Source organism: Equus quagga, chromosome 2 (genome assembly GCF_021613505.1).
Source record: "Equus quagga isolate Etosha38 chromosome 2, UCLA_HA_Equagga_1.0, whole genome shotgun sequence".
Classification (NCBI taxonomy): domain Eukaryota; kingdom Metazoa; phylum Chordata; class Mammalia; order Perissodactyla; family Equidae; genus Equus; species Equus quagga.
The window spans coordinates 127,645,445-127,670,837 of record NC_060268.1 but is presented as its reverse complement, the minus strand read 5'-3'; the positions used below and the strand labels follow the sequence as shown (position 1 = coordinate 127,670,837).

Sequence of the window (25,393 nt, the reverse complement as noted above, 5' to 3'; positions counted from 1 at the left end):
GGAAAAAAAAAAGAAAATGAAGAAGAAGATTGGCAACAGATGTTAGCTCAGGTGCCAATCTTTAAAAGAAAAAAAAGAATACTTATTAAAACAAAAAAAAGAGTCCATTCCTACATGATCTTGTATATAGAAAATCCTAAGGTGTCCCCACACACAAGCCCTCAAAAATTATTAGAACTAATAAGCACATTCAGTAAGATTGTAGGATACAAAATCTATATAAAAAAATCCATTGTACTTCTATATATTTGCAATGAACAATCCAAAAATAAAATTAAGAAAACAATTTCATTTACAATAGCCCCAGAAAGAACAAAATACTTAAGAATAAGTTTAAAAGAAGGGTAAAACATACTCTGAAAACTACAAAACATTGTTGAAAGAAATTAAAGAAGATCTAATAAATGGAAAGACATCCTATGATCATGGATTGGAAGACAGTATTGTTAAGATGGTCCTACTCCCCACATTGATCTATAGGTTCAACACAATCTCTGTCAAAATGCTAGCTGGCTTCTTTGCAGAAATGGACCAGCTAATCCTAAAATTCATATAGAAATAAAAGGGACTCAGAATAGCCAAGACATCTTGAATGAGAAAAAGAAAGTTGAAGACCTTACATTTCCTGTTTTCAAAACTTATAAAGCAACAGTAATCAAGACAGTGTGGTACTGGCAATAGGATAGACATATAGATCAATGGAATAGAATTGAGAGTCCAGAAATAAGCTCTTACATTTACAGTCTTTTGATTTTTGACAAGGGTATGAAAACAATTCAATGGAGTAAGAATAGTCTCTTCAACAAATGGTGCTGGAACAACTGGATATCTACGTGTGAAAGAATGAAGTTGAACCCCTACCTCATACCATATACAAAAATTAATTCAAAATGGGTCAAAGATCTAAATGCAATAGTTAAAATTATAAAACTCTTAGAGAAAAACTTAGGTATGAATTTTTGTGACCTTGCATTTGGCAATAGTGTCTTAATATGACACCTGTTATGGGCTGAATTGTGTCACCCCCAAATTCATATATTGAATTCTAAACCCCTAGTGCCTCAGAATGTAAGCATTTTTGGAGATAAGGTCTTTAAAGAGGCAATTAAGTTGAAACGAGGTCTTTAGGGTGGGCCCTAATCCAGTCTGACTGATGTCTTTCTAAGAAGAGGAAATCTGGGCACACCAAGAGACATCAGGGATGTCTGCACACAGAGAGGAGACCATGTGAGGAAGGTGGCCATCTACAAGCCAAGGAGAGAGGCCTCAGAGGAAACCAAACCTGCCGCCACCTTGATCTTGGACTTCTAGCCTCCAGAGTTGTGAGAAAATACATTCCTGTTGTTTAAGCCACCCAGTCTGTGGTATTTTGTTATGGCGGCCCTGACAAACTAAGACACCACCAAAAGAACCCCAAAACCAGAAACAAGCAAATGTCCATCAACTGATGAATGGATAGACAAATTGTCGTATATCTACACAATGGAATGTTATTCATATACAAAAAAGAATGAAGTTCAGATATGTACTACGAGATGGATGCACCTTAAAAACATTATGCTAAATGAAAGAAGCCAGTCACCAAAGATCACATAGTGTATGATTCCATTTATATGAAATGTTCTGAACAGGCAAATCTGCAAAGACAGAAAGTAGACTAGTGGTTGCCTAGGGTTGGGGAGCATAGGGGTTTGGGAGATGACAGCTAATGGGTACAAGGTTTCTTTTTGGGATGATGAAAATGTTCTAAAATTGATGATGGTGATGATCTCACAACTCTGTGATTGTATTAGAAATCATTGAATTACACACTTTAAATGGGTGAGTTATATCTCAATAAAACTGTTACCCCCCAAAAAAAGCATTCCTTTTTTATAGATAAGAATTGTGAAGTATGTATATATATACTACAATTTGTTTATCCACTCATCTGCTCATGGACATTTGGGTTGTTTTCTAGGTTTGGCTACTACTAATAAAGCACCTTGAACGTTTGTGTACAGATCTTTAGATGGACATATGCTTAAATTTCTCTTGGTAAACACCCAGGAATGGAAGTGCTAGGTCGTGAAGTAGGTGTACGTTGAACTTTATTAGAAGCAGCCAAACATTTCCAAAGTAGTTATATCATTTTATACTCCTATCCGTCTCATCTGTTTTCGTGTCTATGTTTTAGGTGTGTTTTATAACACACGTAATATATTAGTACAGTACTATGCATTGATAGTTGTAAATAAATATATGTATTATTGAGATACATGATCAAAACATTTTTACTACAGAGATTTCGGAACAAGCAAGTTCCAGAGCCTGGGGCTAGAAGAGAGTGGATATTGCCAAGGACTTTCTACAGTCATGCATCTCTTAACAACAGGGATACAGTCTGAGAAATGCGTCGTTAGATGATTTCAGTGTTGTGCAAACATCATACAGTGAACTTACACAAACCCGGATGGTACAACCTACTACACACCTAGGCTATATGGTGCTGCTCTTATGGGACCGCTGTCATATACGCGGTCCACTGTTGACTGAAACACCGTTTGAGGCACATGACTGCATTAGTTTCCTACGACTGCAAGAACAAATTACCATAAACTTGGTGGTTTAAAATAACAACGTTTTATTGTCTCACAGTTCTGTAGGCTGGAAGTCCAAAGTCAAGGTGTCAGCAGGGCCATGCCCCCTCCACAGGCTCCAGGGAAGAGTCCTTCCTTGCCTCTTCCACTTCTGGTGGCTCCAGAGGTTCCTTGGTTTGTGGCTGCAGAGCTCTCTCGAATCTCTGCCTCCTTCTCCACAAGCCATTCTCCTTTTTCTCCCTATGTCTTCTCTTTTGCCTCTATCAAGACAGTCATTGGATTTAGGGCCCACTGATAATTTAGGGTGATCTTATCTCAAGATCCTTAACTTAATTACATATACAAAGACCTTTTTCCAAACAAGGTCACATTCCCAGATTGTGAGGGTTAGGACATATCTTTTGGGGGGTGGGTACCATTTAACCCCCTACAGGCCTGTTCTAGCAGAACGAATGGGGAGGAGAGGATGGAGTCAAGAGAGTTTTTAGGCTTGATTTGTTTCTTCTGTTTTGTTTGTTCTTGAGACACATTTATAGGTAGACTTGATAGGGTGTGGTGACAGATTAGATGTGGGCATTTGGGAGGGGGAAGAGCTCAAGCAAGGATGATGCCCAGGTTTCCAGCTTGGGAGACAGGGAGATGGTTCTGCTTGGAACACTCTTTTCCCAGACCCTGGCATGGCACACGCTCTCATTTTATTCTGGTTTCTGCTCAAATGTCCCATCCTCAGAGAGGCCATCCCAGTCCATCCTAACTAAAGCAATCCTCATGCCCTCTACTTGATCAACCTGGGTTTTAGTTAGGGTTAGATTTGGCTGGCAGTAACAGAAATCCCCCACATAGCAGTTGGGTTAATACATTGGAATTTTACTTTTCTCTCAAGTTCTAGAAATCTGGAGGTAGTCAGTGAGGGGCTGATATGGGGCACCTTGGTGACAGGGACACAAGCTCCTTCTATTTTATTCTGTTGCTTTGTTTTGTGTGGCTGCCATTCCCAAGGTTATCTCATAATCCCAGAGGGTTGCTGGCTTTCCAGCCAGTCTGTGTTTCAGCCAGCAGGAAGGGGGAAGGAGGGCTGACCGCGAGGGAAAGCCGCAGTGTCGCTGCGTCCTAAGGAGACACTCTCAGCTCTTTAGCCAGAACTTGGTCACGTGGCCACATCTAGTTGAGGGGAGGCTAGGAATGCACTCTTTATTTGGGGCCAGGGGGTCTGAATTCAGCTAAAAATTGGAGCATTCCAATTTTTAAGACAAAGGGAAAATAGAAATCGTAGGATGCAGCTGGGTCTACTACACTCTGCTTCATTTCTCCTCCTAGCACCTGACCTAATATATATTTAATTTGTGATTTGTTTACTGTCTGTCTCTGCACACCTGAATGTGTGTAGGGACTCTGTCTTGCTCATTTCTAGTGACTAGGAAGTGCACGACAGATCAGATGCTTCACAGATATTTGTTGAGTGAATAAATGACAAAGCGGGAATTGAGAAGAAAGAGTATAAGAAGAAGAAAATGACTGTGATAGGAGACATACACTCATGCATTGCATAACATTAGGGACGTGTTCTGAGAAATGCATCCTTAGCTGATTTCATCATTGTGTGAACATCACAGTGTGTGCTTACACAAACCTACGTGGTAGAGCCTACTATGCACCTAGGCTATATGGTACTCATCTTACGGGACCACCGTCATATATGCTGTCTGTTGTTGACTGGAATGTTGGTATGCAGCACATGACTGAATTGAGGCTCAGGTGCCTTTGAGATATCTACGAGTTGATGGTTACAGGCAATTGGAAATGTGGGTCTTCAGCTTGGGAGAGAGGTGAGGGCCTGACCTCTTAACAAGAGCCATTCTTTGGGTAGAGCACGTTGGGATGGAGCTACAACAGATAGTGAGAGAGGAAGGCACACTCAGCCAGCTCAGCTCAATCAACCAAGCGCCCCCCTACCCCAGAGGGAGGGGCAACTGCTTCCATACCTCCCTTACAGCCCCCTCTGGTTATGGGGATCTCCCTCACCATACCGGTTGGCTTGGGAACGCCCTTTATAAGAGCGCTCTGCAGAGCCGGGGCTGTGTGCCATGCTCTACAAAGCTAACCAGGTACAGCTCAGTACCCTGGGGGAGAGGCTCTGTAACGCAGGTCCTTAGACCCATCTGTGACTGAGGCATCATTGGGCCTGGGTGGAATAAGAGAAATAAAGACAATATGGTAAAATGAATATTTCACCTTGTTAGAGCAGCAGGGTGGTCTGGAGCCTAGCTGTTCCACTCCGTAGCCGTGTGACCTTGGAGAAGTCACTTAACCTCCCTGTGACTCAGTATTCTCAGCTATAAAATGGGGATATAACTAGTATCTACTTCACTGCATTGTTCTGAGAGTCAAACAAGTTAATATAAGTAAGAATTTAGAACAATACCTTGTATGTAGTAAGTTCTACCCAAGCACTAGCTATTAGTATAAAGCCAAATGTTTTCGTTTAAAATTCAGTTTAAAAAGCAGTCCTAATTTTTACATCTCTGGGTTAAAACATTCTCTTCCTTCAGGAACTTAATGGTGGTAGGAGATGAAAATTATAACTGTAAAAATTACCCTTTCTTAGCAAAATAAAAAGTCAGCACCTAGTTTGTGTTTTTATCTTCAGTGTGCCGGGCTGTGATATCTCTCAGCCGAGGAACCCTGCCTAGGTGCTGACATGTGCTCTCTTCCATGAGCATTTCTCTCTATATTTTGGTGCTAATTCTAAGGGGCAGGATCAAGGAACTTGTGTTGGCCCTGTGATGGCAGTTGTGTGTGGGCTCTGGGGAGAACTATCCCAGGAAACTCAGGGTACCCAGCAGGGTGATTTGAGATTGCTGTTCCAACAAGATATGGGCTTCCTTTGGGGAAGGAGCTGGCCTGAGATAAGGGGCAGAGCTGAAGCCAGGCAGGCCTCTGCAGTTTGGTTAACCCTTCTTCCTCCAGGCCATTATTCTTCAGGCACAGGAAGCTTGTCAGGTTCAGAGGCAATGGAATGAGCATGGGATGTCCAGGAAATGACAGGCCAGGCTGGGGAACTGTCATCCCCAGAGGGGGAGTAGAAGCCTTGTTAGGACAGAAGCTGAGAAGGGTACCTCTGGGGGTCAGGCCCTTTCTGAGCTGGGTAAACAGATCAGGGTTGAGCAAGGGGCAGGCGGGCAGGGGTCTTATGACACCTGCAAGGACTGGGACTTAGGTGAAGCAAGAGAGGGGCCTAGGGTGCAAGATCCAGGTGCAAGATTTAAATCTTGCACATCTAGGTGCCTCTCTTGCCTCAACTTAATCCTAGCCCTAATACCTGAGGCTTTCTGCTTGTAAATCCCAATTATCAGTTGAAAACTTAAATGCCTACAGGGGCCAGTCAGCAATGGGTATCAGTGAAGTGTGGGCTGCGTGGGGTCTGGGGCAAGCTGTAGAACCCCTGCCCTGTCTGAAGGGGGCAGTGGGCGCTCAATTCTAGCTGTTTGTTGCCACTCGATAACATGGGCCCTGTGTGGCTAGACCTTAGGTGCCAGAAACCTGGATTTTAAAGTGAAATCTCCTAATTTTCAAGTGTTGGCTCATGCTTATAAAACCTTAGGTGGGCCAAGTAAGATATGTTGTAGGCCACGTTTTAGCTTGGTGGTTACCAGTGTATAACCTCTGTTATGATGTCATCGGAGGGCAGAACTTTGGGCAAATTAAAGAGGAAAGGATTCAGGCTGAGAATGAGATTTTACAACCCCAGCCACTGCAGGGGCTAGGCACCTGTGCCTCCTCATCAGCCTTCTTAGGCAGAAAGCAGAACTGTCTGCAGAGTTGATGAGGAAGTCACAACGAACTTTCATGCCAGTGTGCTCTGGATCTGCAGAGCCTCTAAGACCCTGGAGGAACTGCCTGCAGCATTGGCCAAGAGAGACTGCTAAAATATTACAGGTCAGTTCATTCAGAAGTTTCCTCCAGATGTTCCGTGGAACGTTAGGGTTTAAATCAGTTGTTCTCATTCCTGACAGCACCTGAGACTCACCTGGGGAACCTTTAAAAGGTCATGTTTGGACTGCACCCCAGACCAATTCAGCTGTCATCTCTGGGACTCGGGCCTGGGCATTAGCATTCGTAAAAGCTCTCCAGGTGATTTTTTTGTAAGGCTGAGTTGAAAACCACGGACCTAACTAATACAAATGCTGGGTCAGTTTCCCTTCCTGGTGCTTCTTTTCAGAATATGCTGTGCATGACAGGCCCCCCACTGTGTCAGGACTCCACAAAGTTGCTGTGCTTTGGGCACTGGCCTTAATTCATCCTTTTTCATTTTCTCTTTGTCTTTGAGACCTTAAACGAGCTCTACAACTTCCACAATCCTCACTGACTGATTAAGTGGGGATAATGATATTTGCCCTTCTAACCTCACCAGCGTGTTATCAGGAGAAATGAGGCAATAAATGAGAAACTGCTCTGTAAACTGTCAATATTATGCAAACATTGCTGTTACAGGCGTGCTCGCAGGCGCTGGGGTACAGCTTTGATCCGTTGGAAAGAATTTCTGGAGTAACATTCGAAGCGCCGTGGGTCAGATGTGAATTGTTACATTCTGCCTTAGCTGGAGCCTGCATTCTCTTAGTTCTCTTACTGGCAGGTGGGAGTCAAGCACTATCTGATTCCCCCCACCCCAACTCAAACAAGAGGAAGCACAGGAAATGAACAGAGAAACCCAGGGGACTTCAGGGAGTGGGGAGGCCTACCTGTTCCCGGAGGGTGAGAGACTTATGGAACTAGACTTCCTGTGGTTGAGGTCTTCGCTGCTCTTCCTGAGGGCCCAGGGAGCAATCAGCAGGGGGCTTAGCTGGGGCCTATGAGCTATGTGACAGCACAAAGAGGCAGAATAATAAAGAAATGCATGAAGTGCTCACTGGCATGATAAAGAGGGGACACAGGCCCAGCTCTGAGTCCAGCAGAGGGCACAGCAGTGTAGTATGGGCTCTGGCTTCAGGAAGCTGTCTGATTGGGACAGATAAGGCCGGCTCCCCCTGCAGACAGTCAACACTATCAGGCCAACTGTTATGACTCAGTGCTACTTATCTGAGACCCAGGCTGCAGTGAGGTGGTGAGGAAGGATGGACAGAGCAACGGCCGGGCATCAGAACTGGGTTTGAGTCCCAGCTCCAAACTCACCACAACCTGACACGGGGCAAGATGGCCCACTGGCTGTGCCTCAGGTCCCTCATCTGTAAAGGAGAGTCTTGGTCCAGATCTAGATGGACTCTGAGCACTGTCTGAGTTTGCCCTGCGGAGGTGCTGAGGTCCGGGAGACTGGGGTGAGTAGTCAGGGTCAGGAAAGGCTTTATGGGAGGGTGGGCCAGCTGGGCCTTAGGCGAGAGGGACACTTGGTTAGGCGGAGGTGAGTGGGCAAGCAAGGAGATATGAGCAGGGGCTCAAATGGAATGGACTTGGTCGGGGGTGAGGACAGTGGGAAGTGGCCTTGCTGTGGGCAAGGGCAGAGGAAAAGATAAATGGGCAAGAGTGGAGTCAGACTACAGAGGGCCTCAGACACCAGGCAGAGAAGTTTAAATTGCCTCCATCAGGAAGGAAGGGGCTGTCCTGAGGGATATGGGGCAGAGTTATGATGCGATCAGGCTTCTTTATAGCAGGAATAATGTGGCTGGACCTCAGAATGACTTGGATGGCAGGAAGCTGGGAACCAGGAAGGGCAGGTGGAAGCCTTCTGTAACATTTTTGGCCTGTGGTGATGAGGCCTAGAGGTCGGGAGGAGGCAGTGGGTCAGGCCTAGAGATATTTCTCAGGAAATATTGACAGGCCTTGGGGCCTGGCTGCATTCAAGGGGTGGGGAGGAGTGAGTCTTTTTGAGAAGTAGGGAAGAGAAAGAATTGGCAGCCTCCTTGCCTGCAAACAGAACATCTCAGGGTGGCCTGGCCTTTGGGAGGGTCAGCTTCATGCTGGCTCCAGCTAAGAGATCTCAGTGGTAACCAGGGCACTGTGATGGTGCTGGCGGGGGCTGGGTTAAGGGGTCATTGCACTGGGCCCTGTGCGAGGTGTGGGAGACAGAGCAATTAGCAAATCACAGTTCTCAATCCTCAAGGAGCTTCCTGGCAGAATCACACCTGCAGGACTCAAATGGCACTTGAGATAACCAAATTGTTCTCATTCCCCCATTTTTGCTTTATGGCCATGTAGGTAGTAAAGTATCTGGTAGATTCCAGAAAGCTTCTGTTCCTGGTTTATAATGATACTATCCAGTGGATAAGTCCAGGTTTTGTGGGGCTTCAAGCTTAAAATAATTTTGGGGAGTCTCTGGGAAATTATTCAAAATTACAAATATAAAATTGCTTAGGCCATCTCAGGGTCTACAGTTGGGGGAGTACAAATGAGAAGCCCCAAAGCTTAAACCTCATCAGCTTCTCAAACTTATAATACCTGGCATTTGTTAAATGTTTATTATAAGAAGGTATTTTATTCATACTAATTCACGACAACCAAGAAGGGGTGGGCATTTGTGTCTGTCTTAGGGATGAGGAAGGAGGCTGAGAGAGGTGAGTCAAGATGCCACAGCCATAAAGCCAGTGTGGGGGTTGCGCTTTGGACTGAGTCATCTGGCCTCAAGGGCCACATCTGAGGTCCTCTTCGGTTGGTGATGGCTCCTTAGGTTCCTGAAGAGGGCTGATCCCGGACCTAAGGCGTCTCCGCCTGCTTCACTGTACCTCTCCCAGGCCTGCCCAGGGGCCCTCAGGATCCAGGGCTGGGGTAGAGGTCGGGGAGCTGGACTCGGGCCATCTCAGGTCACCACATGGTGCAGCCTTGGTCCAGGGATCATGGCCTTTTTAGGCAGAGGGGCTACATACAACTGGGAGGACGGCAACCCCAGGGGTGAGCACCGGCTTGGAACACACACAGACCCAAGGTCTAATCCTGGATCTACAACTTCCTGGTTGTATAAAGTAAGGCGAGGTAAATGGCCTCACTGAGCCTCAACTTCCTCACCTGTTCAATCAGGACAGTAACCACTTTTTAGTATTTTGAGCTCATTACATGTCATCTTGTAAGGTAGTAAAGCTCTTTGTGGTGTCCGGCACACAGAAGCAATTTCTAAGAATCTTACGTTTGCCATCGGTCCTAGTAGCAGCAATAACACCTCTGACTCCGCACCGCCCCTCCCCCCTTCAAAGCTGACTGGTTTTCTAGGGATTCCTCCCAGGCCCCCTAACTTCCTCTGGGAAGTAAAAGCAGTGGCACTTGGGAGGGGCCCCTAAACTGTCCCCCAGGCCTCAGCGAGCCAGGATGCCCAAGAGACAGAGGAGGCCTGCGGGACGAGAACAGACTGGGGCCTGCGGCCCAACTCCCGCCCAGCCGGCGTGCGCCCTCAGGGAGACCGCAGGAACCGGTGACTCGGGCGGGCGCTGTGAGGCGTCGCTCTCAGTTTAGCAATACAAATCCACAGCCGGAGCTTAGGCCGGAGTAGCCAGAGGGGCCGCGGCACGGGCGGGACGGGGTGGAGCTGGGGGATGCATGCCGGTGAGGCCCCAGGTGGGGCGCCGCGCTCGGCCCCCATGGCCCGCGAGAGCCCTCTGGCGCGTCGCCCCGCGTGCAAGGCCGGCGAAGGCTCCGGGCTGCGGCTTCCGCCGGCACAGGCCCAGCTCGCTTTCCACGCCCACTTCTGCAAGCCCCCTCCCAGCCTCTCCCCCTCCGCGGACTGCCGGGGGCGAGCCGTAATTTCCGAAGAAGGGGACCGCTCCCCGCGAGGCTGCCCGTCCGACACCAAGCCCTCTTGGGGCGCTCGTCCCTGCCGAGCGCCTCATGCCGCGCCCCGCCTGCGCCGCTCCCGGGCACGGCGCCGCCACGCGTGACTGTACGCGTCCGAAAGAGCTTCCCGCCTCCGCGCCGGCTCCCTACGTGGGGGACGTGCAGGGTGATGCCGGACGGTGGGGGATTTCGCAGCGTCGCCCACCCCCTTTCCGGCGCAGGAGGGAGCGGCCGCCGCGCCGCGCTGCAGAGACGCGCGGCAGCCAATGGGCGCCGAGGAGGTGGGCCGGCTGGCGGCTGTCACCCTCCGGGGGACGGGAGCGCGGAGACTGGGAGCGCGCGAGCCGCCGCCGCGCCCCGGCCGTAGGGGAGGAGCCGGGGGGTGGCGGGGAGGAGCCGCCGAGCAGCCGCCTGAGGACCACTGCTCTTCTGAGCTGCGGGAAACCGACGCCGGTCCCACGCCTGCCGCCCGGCGTCCCCGACCGCCAGCATGATCGCCGCGCAGCTCCTGGCGTACTACTTCACCGAGCTGAAGGATGATCAAATCAAAAAGGTGAGCCCCGCCCGCGCCGCCGCCCGGCGTTCGGGCCGCAGCGTTGCATTTCGGCATCCGCTCGCCGCCGCCTCCATCCTCCCGCGCGCCCAGCTTGCCCCAGGCCAGCACTGGCTGGACTGCGGGGCGGTGGGGAGAGCCTTCGCCCTTTCATTCTCTCCGGGGTTGTGTGTGTGTGTGTATGTGAAGACCCCCGAGACGGGGCTGCTTGCTGCAGTGTCCTTGAAACGGGCTGTGGATGTCAGATGGGCCCCCCGGCCGGGCGGGAAGGTGGCCATGTGGGGACGGGTGGGCCGGCCCGCCTGAGCGCCGTGGGCGGAGGAGTGATCGTAGAGATGCTGGGGAGGTGAGCACGCAGCAGGCTGGGGTGCTGGCGGGAGGCCAGGCATCCCATATTTGGGGTTCTCGGTGGAGGGCGTCGGGTACCCGGCAGAAGTTGTTACCCCGGCTCTTCCAGCTGCTGCGGTTGCTCCTTAATCTGAGGACGGAGTGACCCGCCCGGCTTCCCGGAACGGGGAGGGGAGCGGAGGCCACCGGAAACTTTGCCGGGAGGCCTCAGGTCCGGAGCGGCATGCCTAAATGGAATTTTTTATTCCTCTACGTGACTGCTCTCTTAAGCTGTAATTTCCAGCCAGCCAGACCAGGGAGCTCAAATAAGAGTCTGGTCTTTTGAGTCGGGTGGAGGCCTTGCGATACATGCTTGTGACATGTGTGTACTTGCATATGGACGCTTCTCCCTGAGGTGTTGCTGCCTTTGACGTCTCTCTAGCATAAAATACTGCCCGCTGGCAGGTCTTAAAACTCCCTCTCATGCCAATTTTGCCACCATGTTTTTAAGAAACAGCCTAGGCTGTAAGGAAAGACGCCCATTTTATCAGAGCCAGGCCTGGCACAGGCTGCTGATCCACCACACCCCTCCTGGGTGACATTGTTGCTGGGGTAAGCTGGGATGGACTAGCAAAGTCAACCTGACTTTAGTTCAAACAAGGGAGTGCTACCTACAGGTGAGAGGCTGGAGCTGCAGGCCTCGATTTTCTGTCCTGCAAGCCACAGGATGTTCAGTTTTCATCCCATCCACCAAAGACAGCCTCCTCCGGCACAATAGGAAACTGGCCTGCTGAGGGCAGTGACCTTATCAAGGTCACCCAGTGAGTTAGAGGCAGAGGCTGGGCGGGACTGGGTCTCCGCCTCCCTTTACTGGGAACTTGACCCTGGGCTCCTCCTGGAAGTCAGCTGAGGGGGAGGTGCTGAGACAAAGGCCCTGGGGATGCTGCTTGGATCCTGGATCCTGCACTGAGTGGGGACCAGCGTGGGGTAGTTAGGAGACAGACCTGAGAATCTGCCACTGTAAGTCCCAGGGCCTCTGGCGTAGTCAAACCATGGGACTCGTGCTCACTCCCATGGAACGCCGGGAGCTTCATTCTGGCCACTGAGCTCAGAGAGCTGTCAGGCCAACATGTGCATTTTGTGAGTTTTCTTCAGTAGTGGTGTGTGTCATTGATGTTCTTCCCATTTCACAGTGGGGAATTTGAGGCAGGGATGAGTTCACTGCCTTCTCCCTGCACATAGTGCCCTCTGTAGCTCAAGACAGTAGACACTGGGGTGGGGACCTGGATGACCTTGTAAGCCTCCAGCGTCCACACCCATCACCACCTGTGTGGCCTCCAGGGGCTGAGTTAGGTTGAGGTTTAGACTGCACTCAGTGGGACCTGTTTTATCAGACACGCAGTGTCTAGTGTGGCCCCAGAGCCCTCCACGCCTTGTGGCGGTGTGACTCACATCCTATCCACCAGGCTCCTGTAGGCATCCGAGTGTGACTTCTGAATCAGTTGGTCCTCAAATCCCTCCTCCTCTGAGACTGGCCTTCTGGCATTCCCGCCCTGCCCTTCTCTGGCCTCAGAAACTTGCTGGAGGAGGCTCTTGAGACCAAAGCTTCTGCCAGATGATATTATTGGTTAAGGAGATTCTTAAAAACAAGATGGCCTTCTTTCACCTCACTGAGGACTTCTTATGCTGCTTTTGGTGGGGCAGTGTATGAATTCCTGCCAGGGGATCACCTTGGCCTGCACGATGGGCTGTGTGGTACTGCCAGCCGTGGGTGTGGTCCCCAGGAAGGTTCCTGGGCCTCCTGAGCACATAGCAGGCACTTGTTCTGATGGCCTAATCAGCTTTCCCAACCCTGACCTGAGCAGATGCTGGGGGACAGCATCTGCTCTCCTGGGACTCAGGACTTATTAGAGACCAGCCCTTCCTACCCACCACTGACCATGGGCAAGGCGGGGTGGGGGTGCAGGACTCCAAGCCTTGTTCTTCCTGCAAGATCTGGGCCCTACCTGCTACCTGACGCGGACCCAGTAAGGACAGTCCCCTCTAAACCTGCTGGAGTGGGCAGCCATGATGATTCAGCCCTCCAGCCCTGGGCAGCCTCTGCAGCTCTGGAAACAGCCCTGGCATCCTCTCCTAACCCTCCTCTGTCTTCTTGCCCTCTGGCCTACGGGTAGGAGGAGGGAAGATGGTGATGGTGCCAGGAAAGGTTTTCCCAGGTTGCTCACAAAAGTGATCATAAAAAGGGTATCATTTCTCTCCCCATTGCCTATGAGACATGTCAGTAATTCAACCTCATAAATATATCCTGGGTTAAAACAGGGCAAGCGTCTGGCTTCTTGGTGTGGAGCCCCATTTTCCAGATTGCGTCTGTATAATATTGGTTAATGAGGTGTTGTAAAAAGGGTGTCTTGGTGTTAGACTGAACTAAGCACAAAACATATTTTCCCTTCACTCTCCTAGTGCTTTCAGGAGGAAGAGGAGGCACGTGTGTGCTTGTAAAAGATTCCATTCATCGGATTCCCAGACGTCTGCTAATTCTGCAGCTAGAGTCTGGGTCCCTTGACCTCCAAGTAACTTTTAACATGTCTCTCGTGTCGCCAGCCTCTTCCACTCAGTTTAGCCATTAGGAGCCTGGAGGAGGATGAGGGATTGGATAGTGCTCTGTTTGTTTAGGAAAGGAAGATGAGTCCAGCAAGGTCCAGCCTAGCCTCTATAGAAAGACTAGACTTCCTTTCCTCCAGGGTTGTCTGGGTGGTGAGCAAGCCCCACTGGATTTTCTCTGGGTGGGATCCCCTGACCCTAAGTAATTCCCATTAGCAGGTGAACAAACAGGTGTGATTTGTCCAATGGTCTGAACCCAGGAGTCCTCCAGTGCTTGGCCCAGGAAGGCAAGGGAAAGTATATTGAGCAGTTAAAGGGCTACCCAAGGTCTGTTTCTTCAGAGCCCGTGTATCCCAGCTGCAAAAGCAAGCATTTAAAAAATCTCCTTTCCTATTGCTCAGGAGTGCGAGAGATGAGCATTAGAAAATTACGAAAAATGGCTCAGGCACCTTTTGATTTAGTATTATACAAATATCCAGCGAGAGCCTCACTGCTTGGTGAATCTTCATTTCATAATTCCTGTCCCCTCTACCTTGGATGTTCCTAGGAGTTCTCCCCCAAGAGAAGCCCCAGCACTTCATTTGGTTTGATAATTTGGAACTGTCGTGAGGGAATAAACTGGGATGGTAGGTGGGCGTGAGGGACTTTCACATCTGGCCATACTGCGTGGTCCTCCCACGCTCCTGCTGTTTTCTGGAGCAGGCATGGGCAGCTCTCTGCTAAAACGACTGACCAGGCGTGACTCCGTGTGTCTGCAGTCGTATTCCTGCCCCACAGAATTAGCCCCTGGAGTCAGCTCTGAGCCTGCCCCAGGAGCCCTAGGGGAGGTGCTGGATAAGGAGACGCAGTGTCCAGGAAGCAGTCGTGGCTAGATTGCTGGCACCTCCTTATTGATTCGAGGACCTTTAGAATCAAATCTGATCAGGGAACTCAGTCATTTCTTCAGAAAATGTTTGAGTCCTTTATTATGTGCAGCATACTGTGCTAAGTTGGGGTGACAACGATAACCCTGGTAGAAATGGTCCCTGTTCTTATGGAGCGTAAGTAATTATTTGCTGTCTTACGATAAAAGTGCAAAGAGTAGAATGCTATGAAAGCACATGGGGCCAGTGGTCAGATCTTGAGTGGGAAATCACTAGCTTAGGACTTGGTCAAAGCCAGGCTCTGGATGTACAAATGGGAAATATTATACTTAGAAACTTTGGTACACAATGGAATACTACTCAGCTATCAAAAAAGATGAAATCTTGCCATTTGTGACAACATGGACGGACCTTGAGGGTATTATGCTAAGCAAAATAAGTTATCCAGACCCTGGATGATTTCACTCATAAGTAGAAGATGAAAAGAACGACAAACTAACACATAGATACAGAGATTAGATTGGTGGTTACCGGAAGGGAAGAGGGGAGGGGGGAGGCAAAAAGGGTGATAGGGCACATGTGTACGGTGATGGATAGTTAGTCTGTGGGTGGTGGGGATGGTGTAGTCTACACAGAAATCAAAATATAATGATGTACACCTGAAATTTATAGACTGTTGTAAACCAGTATTACCTCAATTTAAAAAAAGGTTAAGAAAAAAAAACTTTGTAAGAGAGAGTCAGGTGGATAGTCACCAAAATATAGTTTTGCTTTCTCTCCTTTTAATGGTTATCTCTGAGCATCCTGAAACTCTTTATGGGTGTCATATCAGGTATCAGTTATGTGTGTGTGTATGCCTACCCATATGTCTGTCTGTCCATCTAACAATACACACAAATATACTCACATGCATGTGTGTGTGTATGCCTATCCATATGTCTGTCTGTCCATCTAACATAATACACAGATATACTCACGTGCGTGTATGTGTGTATGCTTTCATTTGATCTTTCACAAACCTTGCTGAGGTTGCCAGGACGGGAAGTGTTATCCCTCTGTGTCCCAGGGGGGCTCCCTCCAGTCTCAGCCGCTTCGCGCATCCCCTGCCTGCCTCTGGTGCTGCAGACAGCAGGCAGGGATTGTATTCCCCATTTAGAAATAGGGACTGAGGCCCAGAGGAGATAAGTGACCTTCTCAAGGTCTTAAGAAAACCTGGAATGGAGTTCAGAGGTCTGTTCTTACTCTCTCTCTTTCTTTCTTCTAGGAGAAAGACCTGTCTTTGTTGATTTTAGTGATTTACCTTGGAATCTGTATGTTAATTCTCTCCCCCACAAATCAATACATATGAGTTAATTTTTTAGATGAAATATTTGAGGTGCATAAAAAAATTGAAGTTATAACAAATACCTGTGTTTCCACTGCTCTGCTTGAGAGGTAACAGACAATTACAATTGCATTAGAGACGTACCTAAAATCCTTTCTATGCCCGTCTTCAATCCAGTCATTTCTCCTTCCAGAGGTGACCTTTGTCCTGAATTTGGTGTTTCTCATCTCCATGCATGTTTTTATACTTTTATTACATATCCTGTTTCTATAACCAGTATATAGTGTTACTTTATATGGTTTTAACCGAAACGGTGCAGTACTGTATGTATCCTTCTGCAGCTTGCTTTTTTCAGTTCAACATTCTATATGTGGGATTTTCCCACGTTGATCCATATACCTCTGTTTCATCAATTTAAACTGCTATATGCTCATGCATTGTGGGACTACACCACAATTAATTTATCTATTCTTTTGATGGCATCTGGGTTTCTAATTTTTCAGCTTGCAAACAGGGCCTCAGTGATCCTTCTCGTACACTCTCCTTTAGTACACATGCAGGTGGCTCTAGGCTGTGTGTCTAAAGCTCGACTTGCTGGGTGGAGGAGTTATGTGCATCATCTCATTTTCAAGACTTTGCCAAATTGCCATCCTCCATGATCATGCCAGTTTACATTCCCATTAGAAGTTTGTAGATGTTTCTATTGTACGCCAACCCTTGATACAGTCAAAGCTTTAAACATTTTTAGTAGATAATTTTTAAAGAGTCTGTTTCTTCTCAGTCATTTCCATTCACATTACAGCATTCGAGCTTAGTTTAAAATTGGCCGTTTCCTAGTTTACCTTATCAAGCAAAGTTATTATTGAGTGAAGTTGACAGCTCTCATTGTGAGCAGCGCCAGCCCCATTGACTGCTGCTGCTGAAATGCTTACGGAGTGCTAAGGCAGGGGGTAAATGCAGAGAAAGGCTGGTGAGGACTCTCTCTGGCCCCTTGTGCTCTAGCGTGAATGTGTAAAACTTTTCTAGGAATTAAAACACTCATGTGTGCTTTTGCCCACACACCCTCTCTCTTCCTGGGTGGATCCAGCCCGGGCAGGGCTGGCTTATCAGTCCCCTAACCGTGCCTGGCTCTGTTAGAGAAAACTCAAGCCAGCAGCCTCTCTCGGACTCTCTTCTCTAGAAGCAGAGCGTGGCTGTGTCCCCGTGAAAGGGAAAACTGAAATGTGAAGTCCGCAGCTCAGCTCCTCACAAATGGAAGCCAAGCGAGAGGTGGCTGTGCGGGGCAGAAAATGTCGGCTCATGTTCATCTGATTCCGTGCTGGATTGCAGGCTCGAGGACGCTGAGAGCTTGAGGCTACCTTGAGGGAAGGGCACGCTGAATGCCTGCGAGGGACCTGTTTACTTCCTAACATAGGTCTTATTTAATCATTGGCAGTAAAAATACTAATCGAAGCCAGCATGTAATGCCTGTCGCATCGACTGCCAGGTGCTGTGCTGAAGGCATTACAGCCAGCCCACACGCCCCTGTGAGGTGGGCGCTATCACGGTCTCCCCCTCTGGATAAGGACCTTGAGGTTCAGATAGTAAGTGAAAGAGCCAGTGTTCAGACCCATGAAGTCCCATGGCAGAGCCCCCACTTTCTTTTTTTAAATTGAGATATAATTCATATACCATAAAACTCAACAAAGTGCACAATTCGGTGGTTTCTGGTACATCCACAAGGTTGTACAACCATCACCACCGTCTAATTCCAGAACATTTTCATCACCCCCAAAAGAAACCCCGTACCCATTAAGCAGTCACTCCACATTCATCCCTCTACCCAGCCCCTGGCAACTGCTAATCTGCTTTGTTTTTTTATAGATTTGCCTCTTCTGGACATTTCATATAAATGGAATCATGCAGTATGGGGCCTTTGTGTCTGGTTTCTCTCACGTAGCGTGACGTTTTCAAAGTTCATCCACACTGTAGCATGTATCAGTGCTTCATTCCTTTTTATTACTGAATAATATTCAGTTATATCCCGATACCACCTTACATTTATGCATTTGTGAGTTGATAGACATTTGGATTCTTTCCACTTTGGGGCTGTTACGAGTAAAGCTGCGATGAACATTGGTGTACATGATTTTCCCGTGTGGACACATGCTTTCATGCCTCTTGGGTATATGCGTGGGAGTGGAATTGCTGGGAGAGCCCCTGTTTTTATCCCCCATGAGGAAGGCCTCATCTTCATTTAGAAATGAGGAAACTGAGGCTCCTCAGTTCAAGTGGTGAAGTGACTTTCCGAGGACCACACAGCTCATAAGTGGTAGATAGGGACAGGAACACTACCAAGTCCCTTCACTCAGGAACCCGTGTTCTTTCCACCGCGCCACATCCAACTCTCATTTTACTGTTTAGGGAAGCATGCAAGGAGGAAAAGAGTTGGGGGGAGGGGCAGCGCTGGCACAGGACCCTCCAGGTTCCCAACTTCCATCTTTCCTCCTTCCCCATCCTCCCCGACACTGGCACACTGGCCTGTGCCTGCCCATTCCCACTTCCTCACCCCTCCACCCCCCAGCTGCTCAGTGTAGACCAACGCCCTCCACTTGGGGAGGAAATTGGCCCAATAAAGTCATTTATAGTGGAATGTTAGAGATTTTCTCTGTTTTTCAAATTTCTTCCTGTACCCTTTTCTTTTGTCCCCCTCCCCCATCCTTGTTTGGATTTAAAGGAGGACCCCCAGGGAGGGCAATGCTTAACCTGCAAGAAGACCCCCTAATGCTCCCTGTAATACCCACTCCTAGAGATTGTTCTGGCATTCTCTCCCAGCCTCTGCCTGGCCATTTCTGTGAGCACTGATTTCCTTGATTGATTGACACATGGGGTTTGCCTTCAGCCATGTTATTCAATCTGACCTCATTTCTCTGATGACTCCTGCCTTCCAGGAGCCTCTCTGGGTGGTTGGGGTGAGTAGAGTAGGAGACTCAAGCCACGGTTGTAATAAAGACACCACCTCATCTTTGCAAAGTTCTGTTCCATTTACAAAACACTGTCAATATGCTTGATTTACTTGAGTCCTTCCAGCAAGCTTGGATGTAGGTATTTCTTCCTGCATCTTACATATTGGGCAGGCGAGCTTCAGGAAGTAGAATTGACATGATCTTGGTGGCCAGAAAGCAGTAGGACTGGGATGGGGCGCAGGTCTGTCTGACGCTAGTGGGCAGCTCTCGCCATGCATGCAGAACCAGGTCTGCGGTCCAGGGCCTCAGACTTCCAAAGCAGTGCATTGCAATGGCCTCCCAGTAGAAACCATCCCCCAAGGCTCCCATAATGGGCGTGCCGCTGGAATGCTAGAGCTGTGCTGTCCAGAACAGTCGCCACCAGCCATGTGTGGCCATTGAGCACTTGAAATGTGGCGAGTCTGATTTAAGAGGTGCTGTTAAATATAAATACACACAGGATTTCGAAGACTTTGTATGACAGATACATAAAATAGCTCGTTAATTTTTAGAATATTGATTACATGTGGGAATAATATTTTGGATATACTAGATTAAATAAAGTGTTATTAAAATTAATTTTACCTGTTTTTTTAAAAAATGTGGCTACTAGAAAATTTAAAATTGCATATGTGACTTGCATTCTATTCCTATTGGATAGTGCTCTACTAGACTGAATTTTTTGGCTCAGAATTTGACAGAGGTGCTCTGTGTTTAAAGCTGTGGCTTCCTGTGAGCCTCAGTTTCCTCATCTGTCAGACCAGGAGGCCAGAATCCATTATCTCTAAAGGATGCCTCCAGCTTGAGCCGTGTTGTTAGGTGGCTGTGAAGGTCTCTGGGACTCAGTTTCTTTATCTGTCAGATGGGGTAATGATTCTTGCCTTACTATCTGCCCACTTATCCAGTGAGAGAATGGATATGGAAACACTTGGAAAGTGTAGAGAACTGTATAAATGCCAGATGTTGCTAGAGTTCACCCAGAACACACCTGTAGGCACCTTGAGAGGAGGGTGGGGCATGCAGCTTTCTGGATAGCAGAGGGGAGGCGGCCAGAACCCGAGCCAGGGCCACGATCCTGGGTGCCATTCTGCCTTTGCCACCATGAGTTTCTGAAAAGCCTGTGTTCTGCGCAGTCCGCAGTGCCATGGAGCTCCTGTGCCCGCCACACGTGAGGGCGAGAGGGCAGTTTTCCTGGTAACACAGAGATGGGAGCGACTTGCCTGGGGTTTAGAGGGAGTCCGTGTAGGTGAAGGAGGCCTGAGAGCTTTTGATTTCTAGCCAGGCCTGCTCCCACTCCTGCACTGTTTGCAACCCATGGCGTGAGGGTATGGTTGTCTCACAGTGAAAGCGAAACTGCCCCTTGGGTCCTCTCTTCCCTCTTGTCTGGAGGTACGTGGGATATTGGGGACTGTGAGTCTGGAGGCTGGCTTTGGCCCATGCCATTGACCACAGACCTCGAGGCCCAGGATGAAGCCTGTTGTTCTTGCCCCACCACATTCCAGGGCCATTCTGTTCCCCATGAGGGACTGGGTGCCTCCTTTATTTTTAGCTAGTTCAGTGTGACAGCTTTGTTCTCGTCCTGGGCAAGGGCTTCTCTCTCTCACCAGCCAGGAATCACCCATTAGTGGGTGTCCAGGTCACCGGGAGGACCTTGGGCATGGCCTCAAGGCCTTATGCAGTCCTCCTAGCAAGAGGAGTCTGGAGATAAGGGAAGGAGCCTGAGTGTGGAGTCATAGCTGGAGCCGCCCTGGTTGCTGGCTGCTCCGGGCCTTTCACTTGACTGCACAGGCTCGAGCTCCTCCTGTGTAAAATGGGGTCAATAATGCCCACCTTACAAGCATGCACGTTGCAGCAGGGCAGGTCGAAGGGCCTAGCTTGGGGGCGGCCACGCTTACTGCTACCTCTCGGTTCCCCGGATCTCAGTTTCCTCATCACAAATGGAGCTCCCAATTTGGGAGTAAACAGAAGTGTTGTTTGAACAATCCCTGGTGCTTAATAGGTGCTTAGTCCACACTCACTGAAACAGAACTGGCAATTTAAAAGCATAAATAAAATGATAGATGAGGCACCGAGAGCCCCATCTGCCCTTGAAAAAGAGAGGGGGGAACGGGAACCTCCTGTACAGTGCTGTGGCACGCTGGAGTGGTCCTCTCTGCTTTGTGATGTTCACACACGCCTTCCACGCAGGAACCTCTCGGGTGGAAGTTTTTTTCCCAAATGCATTTCCTCTGGTGACTTGCAAGTGTTCGGCAGTCCGGGAGGCTGCAGTAATGGAGTGAGAATCCTGATTCTCTACAGGGCTCTCGTGTCCCTCTGGGCATCAGCTGCGAGCTGCAGGTGTGGGAGGAGGCGGTGGAGAGCCCCTGGAACACTCTGTGCTCACGGAGAGGCTGTTGGTCCCACACAGGTCGCCATGAGGCTGCAGTGAGGGGCTGGTGCTGGAGAAGGGCTGGGCTGTTCACACAAGAGGTGTCTCCAGCCTTATCTGAGCCGGCAAACCCTTCTGAGGCTCCCGGGTGAGGCTCCCCGAGGCCTTCCCGCCCAGCAGGCAGACACACGGGGCTGGACGGCACGGCCACGGCCCCCCTGGCACTCAAGGTCTAGCTGGAGGTGCAGACCATGCACGTGCTGCTGCAGCGCCTGGGACAGACTCTCACATCGCGACAGGTCCACCTGGGCAAATTAATTCCTACGTAGTGACACCAGCGGCTGAGGGGATGCTGAGGAGAGGAGCAGCCGGTGTTGGGGGGGGCGGATCATGGCACGCCCTTTGGAGAAGGTAAGTTTGGAGATGAGAAAGAAGGAGCGGGGCTCAAAGGGGCCATTGACAGGCCAGACAAGCAGAGTCGACGGTGGGTCTGTGAGGAAGGACCTTTGGGGTGAAGAACCGCTCTCGGCGCCCGGGGCTGCCTGAGGAAGGCGAGAGCGTGCTGGGAGTGCTCAGCAGGACAGAAACAGAGGCTCCTTGGGCTGCTGTCCGCAGCAGTGAAGGGCTGGGCAGCCCTAGGAGCCAGAGGCAGACCGGAAGGGGATGGGTGCTGCCAAGGGGCAGGAGGAGGGAGTGGGCTGGCTCACACCACAGCGGAGAGTCTCGTTGGGCCAGGAGCTTTGGGGTCACCGTGGCTTTTGAACTTCCTTCCCAGGATTGTGTGAAAGGGGAAATCAGCAGATCAGATAACTTGTAGCTGGTGGAGGGTGAACAGGGCCTCCCCCAAATCATACTGGAGTGGCATGCTTTCTGCAAGGCAGGGGAACATGCTGCTTCTGGAGCAGATGGAGCTGTGGCATCAGTGCCACTCGTGTTCCCACAGCTCCCTGCTCCAGGAGGCCCCTGGCCTGGGCAAGAAAGGTACAGAGGAGGGAGTGCGAGAACAGGAATCGGGGAACTTGGTGTCCACCCCAGTTCTCTCACTGACCGGGAACCTCTCTGGCCTCTGAGTTTTCCTTGGGGAGGTGGAAGTGATGACACCTGCCCTACTTCTCCGGATGGGATAGTTAAAGACCAACATGTACAAGTGCTGAAGAGAGGCCTTCACAGGTTGGAGTCATGTGAACACACCCGCATTTTGGATGGTACAACTGAGGTGCCTACGGGATGGCAAAGCCAGAGTCAGATGCTGGGGTCTGCATTGCCCCATCTGGGCGCCCTCACTGAACCAGGCCGGGTCTTGAGGAAATCCAAGCATGACTGTTAGCCTGAGTCTTGGAGGCATTTCCCAGAGGAATGGAGGAAGGTGGAGTTAAGCTTTCAAAGGAGAAAATGTTTTTGCTATGATTTCATTTTTGTAAAACAAAATTCAAAAACCAATCTCTGTATGTATGTTTTTTCGCTTAGGTAGGAAAACCGTCCTAGAGCACAAAGCTCTGTTAGCAGGGATGTCTCTGGGGAGATTGGGGAAGAACTCATACTTTTTACTTTTATGCATTTGTGTGTTGTTTGAATATTTTAAAATAATAACCGTATATTACTTATTGTTATTATAACTTACTGATAGTTTTTTAGAAAACTAATAAAACAGTGCAAATAGCTCTGAGAAATTTTGCCAGAATCTTTCATTGGCTGTGGTTTCAGGCGTATTTCCACCTACCTTTAGTTTTCTCTTCTACGAGATGGGTCAGTAATGTTTGGTAATCAATGCATTTTTCTGGGTAAAAAGGAGTTAGGGACACATGCTTATGAGTTAGGCAGGGGGCTGAGGGTGATGGCCTCCGTTGTGGTCATTTAGATGGGAGGGTGGGAAATGATATTTGATGCTTACTTTGTTCTTGGCACATTATTAAAATTCTCCCAGTAGCTCTCTGAGGTGAAAGTATTATTATTCCTATCTTAAAAATGAAGAAAGCAAGACTCAGAGAGGTTAGGTAAGTTGACTGAAGTCACACAGCTAATAAATACAGATCTTGGATTAGAACCCAGCTCTCTTCATCCACAGCCCCGTGGTGGTCTTCCCTCCCCATGGTGTTTCTTCTTTGAGAAAGAATGGAAATGCCTAAGGAGAAGCCCAAAATGAGGGGTTAGAAGGCCTGGAATCTAGACCCAGCTGCCACTTAGAAACCATGTGACTTTGTGTGAGTCATGGGTCTCAACTTCCTCTCCTCTAAAATAGAGATAATGATATCTTTCCTGCCTACCTTACTGGGTCGTTTGTCTGCTGGGAGAAAGGGAACTAACATATTAAGCACCTGCTTCGTGCTCGGCACTTGGCGTCCGTGAGCTTATTTCATCTCTTTCTGTGACGTCCAAATGGAATAGTGTGTGTGAAAGTCCTGGGTCTAAACGCCAAAGCCCTCTGCAAGTGTGCGCTGTTAGTAAAACAATGCTAATCAGCCAGATCTGTTCTGTCCTGAGTCAGTTTAAGAAGGAGAAGTGAATCTGATGTTGAAATCACTGCGTGGCCCTTGAGCAAGAGTCCTTAACCCTTCACTGCCAGCTCTCTGACGTCCTTTGCAAGCGAAGCGCCTGGCTCGGGAGTTCATTTTATGGGCCTGCACCGAGCAGCTTCAGTCACACTCATGCCCTGCCTTGTTCTTGATCCTCACGGGACAGTGGATGAGAGAGGAAGGGAAGATTTTCCATGGCCGTGCGCCCTTCCACAGGGGGTCAAAATGCCCTGGTCACCAGTGGTTATGGTGCCTCCTGCCATGACTGGCCTGTTCAGTTGAGCATGTCCAGTCTTGAATTGTTTGTTGTGCATATTCTGTTGGGAGCGGGAGGTGGGACTGGGGTCAGGCACAGAAATGTCTGAGTTTAGCCCAGTGTGGGGCCGCTGGGTTCTTTCATTAGCTGGATGGCTCTGGGCCAGGGGGCTTGGTGAGGCTGTGTTCTCGCTTCTTTCTTTTTTTTTCACTTTATTGAGGTCATATTGGTTTATAACATTGTGTAATTTCAGGTGTACATTATTATCTTATCAGTTTCTGCATACACTGCATTGTGCTCACTACCAGTAGTCTAGTTTTTATCCGTTGTGTTCGCTCTTCTGACGTCTCCTTCTGCCTCGCCGCCTCCAGCTTCTGGAGCTGCTCAGGGCTTCCAGACCCTCTTGGTCTGCAAGAAAGACAATCCAGGACAAGTATTTGCAGAGTATTAGGGCACCAGTGCCCGCCCTGTGCAGCAGACCTGCCTTCCACCCTCAGGAGAAGGGCTCTTCCCTTCAGGGGATGGTGAAAGATGCCCAGGAGCCCAGACAGGGGCCCTTGTCAGCCTTGGCCAAGCAGGACCCAGCTTGGCATGTGGTGTCTGGGACCCTGGCACCTCCCCATTTCCTTCCCAGCCTGACCAGAGTCCTGCATGCTCGTGTCAGACACTGTGTGCAAGAGTGAGCACTCATGGGCCTGGGGGTTCTCTCACAGATTCCTGGGAGCCTCTGTCCTGTGACACGCATCCTATGACAGATGTCCCAGAGGCTGAGGCATGCAGATTGAAGCTGCCAGAAGAGGTGCTGTGCTGTGCCCTCCCGGTCACCAGAATTGGGGCTCGGAGTTGAAGGGACAGGAGGGGTTCTTTGGGCACCAGCGCTTATCCAGAGCAGCAAAGCAGTGGCGATTTGGAGGCAGTGTCCTGAGAGTAGGATTGTGGAGTGTGAGTGTGTGAGAGAGGGGAGAGGATGGAGATGCAGTGGAGAGAGGGACAGAAAGAGAAGTCGGAAGGACCACAGGCTCTGGCCAGACCCCCAAAGACCGGAAGTGAGTCTTCTCCAGGTCTGCGTCCCTCTGCCCTCTCTCCTCTCCTGGACTTCTTGCCCCAGCTTCTGTAAGAAATAGCAGCTGTGTGACTGAGTTTCTTGCAGAGTGCAGCCACAATGAGATCTGGGGCGAACAGGCAGGGCTGGTTTTCCTGACACCCTTCCTTCCTCCCTCCCTCCACCACTACCTGTTCTCAGCCTCTTTCCCAGGTGGATGGGCCCCTTGTT

General features: G+C 49.5%; 1 protein-coding gene across 1 annotated transcript in view; it reads left to right on the top strand.

Moving 5' to 3' along the window:
* Positions 1–10,544: 10,544 nt before the first annotated feature.
* The window catches only part of HK1 (hexokinase 1), a 66,618-nt gene continuing 51,769 nt past the window's right edge, over positions 10,545–25,393 (top strand). Inside the window, 2 exon segments of the mRNA XM_046652671.1 lie at positions 10,545–10,780; positions 10,783–10,884. Coding sequence (XP_046508627.1) covers positions 10,598–10,780; positions 10,783–10,884 — 285 coding nt within the window. The 5' untranslated portion in view covers positions 10,545–10,597.